The 12,362-nt window shown below is 42.2% G+C and overlaps 1 protein-coding gene across 1 annotated transcript in view; it reads right to left on the reverse strand.

Moving 5' to 3' along the window:
- ZRANB3 (zinc finger RANBP2-type containing 3) overlaps positions 1-12,362 on the reverse strand; it is a 182,395-nt gene that overhangs the window by 89,253 nt on the left and 80,780 nt on the right. Inside the window, exons 4-7 of the mRNA XM_069732850.1 lie at positions 7,065-7,243; positions 5,479-5,710; positions 5,306-5,391; positions 3,043-3,214 (exon numbers count right to left, since the gene is read on the reverse strand). Coding sequence (XP_069588951.1) covers positions 3,043-3,214; positions 5,306-5,391; positions 5,479-5,710; positions 7,065-7,243 — 669 coding nt within the window. The remainder of the gene's footprint in view (positions 1-3,042; positions 3,215-5,305; positions 5,392-5,478; positions 5,711-7,064; positions 7,244-12,362) is intronic.

Consider the following 12,362-nt stretch of genomic DNA (forward strand, 5'->3'; position numbering starts at 1 on the left):
AGTATTATAGAAGTGATATTCTTGTACATAGGAGCAGTATTATAGTAGTTATATTCTTGTACATAGGGAGCAGTATTATAGTAGTTATATTCTTGTACACAGGGGCAGTATTATAGTTATTCTTGTATATAGGAGCAGTATTATAGTAGTTATATTCTTGTACATAGGGGCAGTATTATAGCAGTTATATTCTTGTAAATAGGGGCAGTATTATAGCAGCTATATTCTTGTAAATAGGGGCAGTATTATAGCAGTTATATTCTTGTACATAGGAGGCAGTATTATAGTAGTTATATTCTTGTACATAGGGAGTAGTATTATAGTAGTTATATTCTTGTATATAGGAGGCAGTATTATAGTAACATAGTAACATAGTAACATAGTTAGTAAGGCCGAAAAAAGACATTTGTCCATCCAGTTCAGCCTATATTCCATCATAATAAATCCCCAGATCTACGTCCTTCTACAGAACCTAATAATTGTATGATACAATATTGTTCTGCTCCAGGAAGACATCCAGGCCTCTCTTGAACCCCTCGACTGAGTTCGCCATCACCACCTCCTCAGGCAAGCAATTCCAGATTCTCACTGCCCTAACAGTAAAGAATCCTCTTCTATGTTGGTGGAAAAACCTTCTCTCCTCCAGACGCAAAGAATGCCCCCTTGTGCCCGTCACCTTCCTTGGTATAAACAGATCCTCAGCGAGATATTTGTATTGTCCCCTTATATACTTATACATGGTTATTAGATCGCCCCTCAGTCGTCTTTTTTCTAGACTAAATAATCCTAATTTCGCTAATCTATCTGGGTATTGTAGTTCTCCCATCCCCTTTATTAATTTTGTTGCCCTCCTTTGTACTCTCTCTAGTTCCATTATATCCTTCCTGAGCACCGGTGCCCAAAACTGGACACAGTACTCCATGTGCGGTCTAACTAGGGATTTGTACAGAGGCAGTATAATGCTCTCATCATGTGTATCCAGACCTCTTTTAATGCACCCCATGATCCTGTTTGCCTTGGCAGCTGCTGCCTGGCACTGGCTGCTCCAGGTAAGTTTATCATTAACTAGGATCCCCAAGTCCTTCTCCCTGTCAGATTTACCCAGTGGTTTCCCGTTCAGTGTGTAATGGTGATATTGATTCCCTCTTCCCATGTGTATAACCTTACATTTATCATTGTTAAACCTCATCTGCCACCTTTCAGCCCAAGTTTCCAACTTATCCAGATCCATCTGTAGCAGAATACTATCTTCTCTTGTATTAACTGCTTTACATAGTTTTGTATCATCTGCAAATATCGATATTTTACTGTGTAAACCTTCTACCAGATCATTAATGAATATGTTGAAGAGAACAGGTCCCAATACTGACCCCTGCGGTACCCCACTGGTCACAGCGACCCAGTTAGAGACTATACCATTTATAACCACCCTCTGCTTTCTATCACTAAGCCAGTTACTAACCCATTTACACACATTTTCCCCCAGACCAAGCATTCTCATTTTGTGTACCAACCTCTTGTGCGGCACGGTATCAAACGCTTTGGAAAAATCGAGATATACCACGTCCAATGACTCACCGTGGTCCAGTCTATAGCTTACCTCTTCATAAAAACTGATTAGATTGGTTTGACAGGAGCGATTTCTCATAAACCCATGCTGATATGGAGTTAAACAGTTATTCTCATTGAGATAATCCAGAATAACATCCCTCAGAAACCCTTCAAATATTTTACCAACAATAGAGGTTAGACTTACTCGCCTATAATTTCCAGGTTCACTTTTAGAGCCCTTTTTGAATATTGTAGTTATATTCTTGTACATAGGAGCAGTATTATAGTAGTTATATTCTTGTACATAGGGAGCAGTATTATTGTAGTTATATTACTGCATATAGGGAGCAGTATTATAGTAGTTATATTCTTGTACATAGGGGGCAGTATTATAGTAGTTATATTATTGTACATATGGTGGAGTATTATAGAAGTGATATTCTTGTACATAGGAGCAGTATTATAGTAGTTATATTCTTGTACATAGGGAGCAGTATTATAGTAGTTATATTCTTGTACACAGGGGCAGTATTATAGTTATTCTTGTATATAGGAGCAGTATTATAGTAGTTATATTCTTGTACATAGGGGCAGTATTATAGCAGTTATATTCTTGTAAATAGGGGCAGTATTATAGCAGCTATATTCTTGTAAATAGGGGCAGTATTATAGTAGTTATATTCTTGTACATAGGGGCAGTATTATAGTAGTTATATTCTTGTACATAGGAGCAGTATTATAGTAGTTATATTTTTGTACATAGGAGCAGTATTATAGTAGTTATATTCTTGTACATAGGAGGCAGTATTATAGTAGTTATATTCTTGTACATAGGAGCAGTATTATAGTAGTTATATTCTTGTACATAGGGGCAGTATTATAGTAGTTATATTCTTGTACATAGGAGCAGTATTATAGTAGTTATATTTTTGTACATAGGAGCAGTATTATAGTAGTTATATTCTTGTACATAGGAGGCAGTATTATAGTAGTTCTATTCTTGTACATAGGGAGTAGTATTATAGTAGTTATATTCTTGTATATAGGAGGCAGTATTATAGTAGTTATATTCTTGTACATAGGAGCAGTATTATAGTAGTTATATTCTTGTACATAGGGAGCAGTATTATTGTAGTTATATTACTGCATATAGGGAGCAGTATTATAGTAGTTATATTCTTGTACATAGGGGGCAGTATTATAGTAGTTATATTATTGTACATATGGTGGAGTATTATAGTAGTTATATTCTTGTACATAGGAGCAGTATTATAGTAGTCATATTCTTGTACGTAGTGGGCAGTATTATAGTAGTTATAGTGTTGTACATAGGGAGGCCAGTATTATATTATTTACATTCTTGCACATAAGGAGCATCTGGGCTTTAAATTCATATCTTTTCACAAGACAAAACAAGCTGTATTTAACATCTAATCTTTCCTATGAATTGCATATACATGTTATAGTACATTAACGCACAGGGCACCCCACCTTGGCCACATCTTTCGGCAGATCGAAGGGGATGCGCTGTCTGATTTTGGGTGGAAGCTGAGTCAAGACCTCGTTCTTCAATCGTCTGATCATGATGCTGCTTAATCGCTGGTGTAAGTCATCTAAATTGGAGGCTCCTCTGTAATCCCACTGAGTCCTATTGCCGAAATACCTTGGGGAAAAATTTGAAAACATTTGAATTCAGCGTCTCGCTCAAGAAAGCGTGTTAAACACTCTGCCGGCTGCGGGAGTCGGGAGATGTACGAGAGGGCAATTGATAGCGGCACTCATTGACATAGGAGGACTTGGCGGCATTAATGATCTGGGGCACCTGTTATTATCATACATTGCATAAACACCAGCCATATCTTTGTTGTGGAGCAGACGATCGGGTTTCTAGAGGCCGCTTTGATCTCTTGCAGACCAGTATCAGCAGCCGTTGGTGCAATTCAATTACATTTTTATAGCATTTTTTAGCTACGTTGGTAAGAGCCGGTGTCTTGAATGCTCCGCGCGAGGCATTAACGCCTGTTTAATGCGGAGCCCCAGTTACATACATTTATAGGACGTGCAGAGCTCTGTCCCCGGGCAATGTTTTGCATTGTTTTACATAAGGCAAAGATTCCTTACAATGGAGGTGAACGATACAAAAGCAGGAGTTCAACCCCTCTGTAAGTCATGCTGGAGTACAAAAAGTACGTTTTAGATACTTATTTTAGGAGCTCATCCTTAAAGGGATATTCCCTTCCCCAAGATCCTATCCCAATATGTAGTAAGTGTATAATATTAATATTAGCAAATACCTCCTATTAGAAATGTAGTATAGTTCTTCTGATTAGCTATGCTGCTTACCCCATGTCCAGGGCATTGTAGTAGCTGTGAAATCCATGACCACTCGTATAGCGACCACTAGCAACTGTCACTATAGGAGTGGTCGTAACCATGGATACATGGGATATGCGACATAGCTAATCAAAAGAACTATACTACATTTCTAATTGGAGGTATTTGCTAGTATTATTATTATTACACCTACTACATATTGGAATATGATCTTGGAGGTGGGAATACCCTTTTAAAAGATCAACTTCCTGCATCGAAGAAAAAGAAAATACAGCTGAAATAATATTTTCCTAGAACTGGGTGCTGTTCCTCTGTTACCCCAACGGGAAAAAAAAAAATTACACAAAGAAGCTGACTATTGGTCATGATCAATCCTCTTGCCAAAAGCGTGAGAACCCACATGAGTGTTTTTTAGGGTATTGGCAACACCAAGTTGTATATTTTCAGGCGGAACAACAGAGGAACAGCACAATGCAAACTTCTAAGGAAAGATGATCGGAAATCAAGTACCGTAACTTATCGGAAAGAGGATCCAACTTTTTCATGCCGCTCCAGAGGGGTTTCTAAATTGCCTACTTTAATCTCTCTCTTGCCGGCTGCAGAATGAGTTAACTGAGAACCAGGCAGGGAGCTGGATCTTACGGGAAAGCTCATAACGCTTATTTTCTTCCTTCTGAACTCCTCTCAGCTGATTCATGACCACAAAGTTTTGCTCAACTCTTCAAGGATCATAAATCAGCTGGTAGGAACTCGGAAGAAGAACCAAAGAGGTAGAAACTCTCTGAACAGAACGAGCTCACAGACGGATTCTCAGCCTAACTTCTTCTGCTTTATTACTACATTTTTAACATTGGATTTTAAGTGACCTAATCCTTTAAAGTGACGATCAACATCCTGGAATCCAGAGAACGATGCATCTAGTTAGTGTACGTTCACATTAGCGTTTTGCGTGTTTGCGTCGGGCGCCGCAGCGGCGACGCATGCGTCATGCGCCCCTATATTTAACATGGGGGGCGCATGAACATGCGTTGTGCGACGCATGCGTTTTTTTTGCCGCAAGCGTTGGGCGCAGAAAACGCAACAAGTTGCAGTTTTTTGCGTCCAAATTTCGGCAGAAAAGGACGCATGCGTCGCAAAATGCAGCGTTTTAGCGTGCGTTTTTATTTGCGTTGTGCCGTGCGTCACCGACGCAGCGGCGCACAACGCAAATGTGAACGTAGCCTTATGCAGCAATACATCACTAAGTAATAACCCAATGTATCAGTTACCGCTTCCTATGGATACACTGTTAAATGGAGACCCCCGTTTAGTAGGATTTGAGGATTTACATGGGCGGTGTAACAGATCAGCCCCTCCCCATTGCCAAATTCAATAATAACGAGGTATGTTGGCGATTAGCAGAATTAGCAGCATCGGATACCTGACGTGTGCGTCACAGTATTTCTTGGCATATTCCGTCCACGTTCCGAACATTCTGGGAAACAGGCCATCGATCTGCATATAAAGCTGGAAAAAGGAGGAAACCTTGGAAACAGTCACTTGAAAAAAATGGGGGAAGGGGGGTATTTTGCTTTGTGTTATAAATGTCATTACCTCCTCGGGTCGTCCCAGAGCCGGCGTCCCGGTCAGAAGAAGGGCTCGGGTCGCTTTCTGAACCATCGGCAGAAGGAGTTTGCTCCGAGACGCGTTTCTTGACTTCATGTAGTGAGATTCGTCCACCAGAACCACCTTAAAGTGCTGCTTATAAAGGGCATCGATCAGGGTCTTGGCGTCGCCAGTTAATAGGCCGTACCCCAAAACGGTGACTTTACAAGTTGATATTCGCCTGTGGAAGGCATGGAATCCATTAATGATGACTGTTCAGAGTAAGCCGGCCAGTGTGTACGAGGACCAACACTATTTCCGGACATTCTATCACTTCGGTTCTGTATTTTTCCCCACTTATCACTAGCTCTATCTAAACTCGGAATTTTCTGAGACCCATAACTTTCATTTTAGGGTTGATGGAGCTGTGTGGGCTTTGGTTTTTTACTTATTGAGCTGTACTTTTTAATTGATACCATTTTGGGAGTATTTAAGAAAACATCTTATATACTAAAAAAAAAAAATTATCGCTTTTATTGCACTTTTGGAGAGAGATGTGGACACTTGAAAATGGGAACTCTGGCATCTTGTTTTCTTGCTATAAACCATTTTACGGTATGGGGTAAACAATATTTTATTTACACAGTTTGGATTTTTACAGATGCAGTGATACAAAATATGTTATTTACATTTATTTTTAGATTTGACAAAGGTTGGATTTAAGTAATTTTTTGTAACTCAGCACTTTAAATATCTTTTTTTTATCTGTTTTTTGTTACTAGTCCCCAAGAGGACTTTTGCACTATTTCAGCATTGTAATCATACTTAAAATCACAATCTGCTATGAAGATGGAGAATAAGGTTACGTTCACATGTTGCGTTTTTGCTGCTTTTTCTTTTCTTTTAAGCTGCGTTTTACCATATCAGCAAAACCTGTTGCGCGTTTTAAATCTACAGCGTGTGATTTCTTTCAGCGCTTTTGCAGCGTTTTTTTCACCCATACAAAGCAATAAGTGCAAAAAAAAAAGGCAGGTATCAGGTTTTACTGCATTTTTGGTGCAAAAACCCCAGGAAGTTGCATCATGTTATTTTTTATGAGCTAAACCTTATCAGCATGCAAAATACACAAATGTATCTGATAAAAATGCAGCAAAATCGGAGAAAAACCTGCTTTCTGTAAGCTGCTTCTTTACCGACAAGAAAACAGGTTTTGCCTGCAGGACAAAAAGGCAGCAAAAACGCAACGTGTGAACATAGCTTTACGATGGTGAAACCGGGGGAAGGCCTTCATTACGACCCCATCTGCCATAGCATCCATCAGCCCCTGGGAATACTATTATTGATGGGCAATGGAAGTAGATCACCACTGTCACCATTCATAAGTGGATTATGTGCAGTGATCAGAGCTGGCCCTGATCGCTGCTGTTGGAGACAGATGCTGGCTGTGTAATACAGCAGACGCTGGCCAGCTCTATACACCAGCACCCAACATACGACGTTTTATGGCCAGAAGTAGTAAAAGAAATTGCAAAATAACAGAACTATGCCTATCAATTGTTGCAAACATTATGGTGATTATAAATGTAAATAATCACCCAACATCGGTTTTGTTCTCAATGACGGTTATGTCCTCTGGTCCCAGCTCCGGGATCCACTTCTCCATCTCCTCAATCCATGGATACTTCAACGAAGAAGGAACGACAATGAGAAGCGGCCATTCATCCCGGTAACAATACGCCACGGCAATCGCCTGCAGAGTCTTCCCAAGGCCCATCTGGAACAAAAAAAAAAAAAAAAAACACATTTGTATGGGGTCTCTACTCCGTCCACTGCCTAATTCCTAACCTAGGATTCTCTATATTCTTCCTTCCTGACTTTCCTATCAGTCAAAGTCAAAAGAGCAGATGATTTTATCAGAATTTAGGACCTGGTCGAGAGGACAGAGAAAACAGCAGGAGTGAAATGTTACTCCACCCAAAACTAGAACTTTTCAGTTCCGGATAAAGTTTCACTTGATCACCACAACTTTGTTTCAGGAGAACTTGCATCTCTCATCTATAATGTGAAAGTCGGTCTTCACTGAATACACATTTTACCCATGAATTGAGAGTGAACGTTCAAGTGCAGGAGGAGAAAAGAGCAGATTTTTTTGGAAACAAGAAACTAAAAATGGCTTAATTTCCAAATGGAAGTAAAAACTAAACAGACGGTTACTCTTTAAGCTTTACTTATCTGTGGTCCATGATGATAGGGAACTAAATATACAGTTCTATTATCCTAGAATCACTATTAGAGACTCATTAAGGAACAGCATTCACAATTTTTCTGACTTCAGAGCTGAAATCTCCCAAGATTTCCTGCTTGGGCAGTTTCTTACTCTGACGTTTCAGAAAAAGAACTTTACAATAAACCAAAACATTAAAACTAACTTTTCCCACTATGATATCAAATATTTATGGTCACAAACTTGGAGGTTTCCGATAACTAGCAGAATTAACACAGGTCTTTAATATAGTCTAACTTAGGATCAGTACAGGATAAATACTGCAAGTGCACAGTGACTACCAGAAGAATAGTGAGTGCAGCTCTGGGGTATAATACAGGATGTAACTCAGGATCAGTAATGTAATGTATGTACACAGTGACTGCACCAGCAGAATAGTGAGTGCAGCTCTGGAGTATAATACAGGATGTAACTCAGGATCAGTAATGTAATGTATGTACACAGTGACTACACCAGCAGAATAGTGAGTGCAGCTCTGGAGTATAATACAGGATGTAACTCAGGATCAGTAATGTAATGTATGTACACAGTGACTGCACCAGCAGAATAGTGAGTGCAGCTCTGGAGTATAATACAGGAGGTAACTCAGGATCAGTAATGTAATATATGTACACAGTGACTGCACCAGCAGAATAGTGAGTGCAGCTCTGGAGTATACTATCCCTTGCATACATGTAAGCAATATTTATCTTTACATATTATACAGTAATAGTAATGGTTTACATGGGTGGTCCAGGCTTACAAAAAATGTTTTTGGTTCAGTGCCACACTTGTCTGTAGTTTTCAGCTGTTACTGCAGCCAATTCTTATTTCAAGGTGCTCTACTGCAACATCTGAACACGGACCGAGGCCAGGTGAGGTTTCCACCCCATCAACATAATCTTATGTCTTTTGGTCTTTTTCCCCTTGGGTTATACCAGCCTCTCCCCAATGACAGTTGATAACAATAGACTCTACAAAGCAGAGAGATACTGTCGCACAGAATTTATGTTCATGATCTCTTTAAATAGCAACATGGTGCATTGGGAAAAGGAATCCTTGGTGGAATTTTCTGATAATCGGTCGTTTAAGACCAAGCAGGAAATTAAATGAATAAAAGACAAGAAGCAATAGATTTTCAGAAAGCAGAAGCGACATTGTTCTCCCTCCTCCACAAACTATAAATATTTGGAATAAATAATTCATCCAGTAAATGATGCAACGCATCTAATGAAATAGAGAGAAATGATTAGACCCCTCCGCCGATCTCTGCTGTGATCAATACGGTGATGTGCCGCTCAATGGATAAAGTCATTAGCTATGAAACTAAATAAAATCGAATGTTCGCTGCAGACTCCGGCAGATTAACGCTGGCGTGTATTGTGTGCCGCCAGTCATCGCTCATCATACCGCTACTTACCTTCACTTTACATGTGTGATTACACTACCAGATATGACTCCTAGATACAAACTACTTTTAGAAAGTCTCTATACATCAGTCTCTTCCTATATTTCCAAAATTCTATACTACTTAACGGAAAGCTTCATCCCAGGTTACACCAGTGTTTAAGGAGCTTTTGCCAGTTAACAGGGAGTCGCTTTCTTGGCTGAGATGCCCCTCATGGAGCACGGGGCAGGATGGGCCGCCCCTCAGGGAGCACGGGGCAGGATGGGCCGCCCCTCAGGAAGCACGGGGCAGGATGGGCCGCCCCTCAGGGAGCACGGGGCAGGATGGGCCGCCCCTCAGGGAGCACGGGGCAGGATGGGCTGCCCCTCAGGGAGCACGGGGTAGGATGGGCCGCCCCTCAGGGGGCACGGTGCAGGTTGGGACACCCCCTCAGGGAGCACGGGACAGGATGGGACGCCCCTCAGGGAGCACGGGGCAGGTTGGGACGCCCTCAGGGAGCACGGGACAGGATGGGACGCCCCTCAGGGACCACGGGGCAGGTTGGGCCGCCCCTCAGGGAGCACGGGGCAGGTTGGGACACCCCTCAGGGAGCCCGGGGCAGGTTGGGACACCCCTCAGGGAGCCCGGGGCAGGTTGGGACACCCTTCAGGGAGCACGGGGCAGGTTGGGACGCCCCTCAGTTAGCACGGGGCAGGTTGGGATACGGCTCAGGGAGCATGGGGCAGGTTGAGCCACCCCCCTCAGGGAGCAAGGGGCAGGATGGGCTTCCCTCAGGGAGCATGGGGCAGGTTGGGTCGCCCATCAGGGAGCACGGGGCAGGTTGGGACGCCCCTCAGGGAGCACGGGGCAGGATGGGACGCCCCTCAGGGAGCACGGGGCAGGATGGGACGCCCCTCAGGGAGCATGGGGCAGGATGGGACGCCCCTCAGGGAGCATGGGGCAGGATGGGACGCCCCTCAGGGAGCATAAGGCAGGATGGGATGCCCCTCAGGGAGCACGGGGGCAGGTTGGGTCGACCCTTCAGGGAGCACTTTCCAGGTTTCGCTTAGGGAGCATCTTCTAGTTTAGATCAGAAAAGAAAATTCAAGACAATCACCAAATGATGCAAATACAGTCCATAACTTTATTAGACAAGATTATATCTGCAGAGACGAGTGAAACAGCTACAAGATGTTGGCTTGTTATCAGTCAGCAGTATCCAATACTCCCATCCCTGCTGACCTGCATTCTTGTTAATAGAGTTATAGATTTGATTTGCAATGTTCTATATTACATTTTACATAGCTGGATGGAGTGCCACCTGTGTGCAGGAACGGTCAAATCTCATCTGTGATTTGTTCTCAGTAGTGCCAACTTCCATTTTTTTTTATTGTGATCTCTCAGACTCAGTTAGGCCAAATACGGTAGATCATTTCCTAAAATTATGCAGATTCACACACAGGGGGCCTCTCCAAGTTGGCACTGGTTCACAGAGAGCTTCTCGTAGGTGGCACAAGATCACCGGGAGATTCTAGGTAGAACAGGTTCACAAAGAGCTTCTTCTATTTGGAACCGGTTAACAGGGAGCTTCTCACAGGTGGCACTTGTTCACAGGGAGCCACTCTTCTGTGGCACTGGTTCAGAAATAACTTCTCCTAGGTGTAACTGGTTCACAGGGAGCTTTTCCTGGGTGGTACTGGTTCACAGCAAGCTTCTCGTAGGTGGCACTGGTTCACAAAAAGATTCGCTTATTTGGAACTGGTTCACTGAGAATCTTTCCTAGGTGGCACTGGCTCAAAATGAGCTTATTTTAGGTAACACTGGTTCACAAAGAGCTTCTCCTATTTGGAACTGGTTTCCAGGAAATCTCTCATAGGTGGCACTGGTTCACCAAGAACTTCTCCTAGGTGGCACTGGTTCACTGGGAACCTCACCTATGTGGCACTGGTTCACTGGGAGCCTCTACTAGCTGGCACTGGTTCACAGAGTTTTTTTTCAAGGTTATACTGGTCATCAGTAACCTTCTCCTAGGCTACACCTGTTTTTAAGGCACTTTTTCTGGCTATGTATATTATTAGGAGGCTACTAAAAGGTTACATGGTTTTCTTAGATCCTTGCAGGTTACAAATGGTTCTTTGAAAGCTACATAGGTTCACAAACTGATTCTACCAGATTTATTAGCCAACTACGAGCCTGGAGAATAGTACCCAACTAGGAGCCTGGAGAATAGTACCCAACTAGGAGCCTGGAGAATAGTACTCAACTAGAAGACTGGAGAACATTACCCAACTAGGAGCCTGGAGAATATTAGCCAACTAGGAGCCTTGAGAATAGTACCCAACTAGGAGCCTGGAGAATATTACCCAAATAGGAGCCTGGAGAATATAACCCAACTTGGAGCCTGGAGAATAATACCAACTACGAGCCTGGAGAATATTACCCAACTAGGAGCCTGGAGAATATAACCCAACTAGGAGCCTGGAGAATATTACCCAACTAGGAGCCTGGAGAATCTCGGAAACAACTGGTAGGATTACAATTCATCTGACTTAAAAGCGTACACTGTCCCATCTGTTTACTTCTCTCTAAACCTTGGTTATGAACAGTTATCAAGAGGAGTTGTACAATTATACAAATATGTCCCATCCCAGCTCTGCCTTGAGGAATTGTTGAGACATCCAACGATATCAAGACATCAACCAAGGGTCAAAAGCCCCCGAAGGCCTTGTTCTATTGAAATGTCACCTGCTAATCTGCTAAAGGTTAAACTGACAATATTTTTCCATTCAAAGTTTTGCTTTAGTGAACTCATATTTAACATTTATGGCTCCAAATCTGCGACGTGCAAATGTTATTTAAGTGAAGGTGTCGGGCATCATTGCATGGATGTCACATAAAATCAGAAGACAACTTCTGCACTAATACTTATCTGACTAAACAGAAAGAAAAAGCACCAAATCCTGAGTCACAGGTCATCATGGTACCTCATGTGAGCTGTGGAAACAATGGAAGGCTTTTTAAAGCTCGCCAAATGGGTTTTCGAGGACTTCTACAGCGTATTTTAGATCATGTAGAACTTCAATGAGGGTTCTCCACGTCCCTGGTTACTTACCGTACTTCAGAGAATGATGGATTACAGAAGCAGTTGTCCACCTATGGAAAATCATAGGAAGCTTTCCCAATAGTACGCCAATTCTCAAATAATTAACCACATCTTCAAAAGAGAGCTTGTTCCAAGTTATG

The sequence above is a fragment of the Ranitomeya imitator genome, chromosome 7 (genome assembly GCF_032444005.1).
Source record: "Ranitomeya imitator isolate aRanImi1 chromosome 7, aRanImi1.pri, whole genome shotgun sequence".
NCBI lineage: Eukaryota > Metazoa > Chordata > Amphibia > Anura > Dendrobatidae > Ranitomeya > Ranitomeya imitator.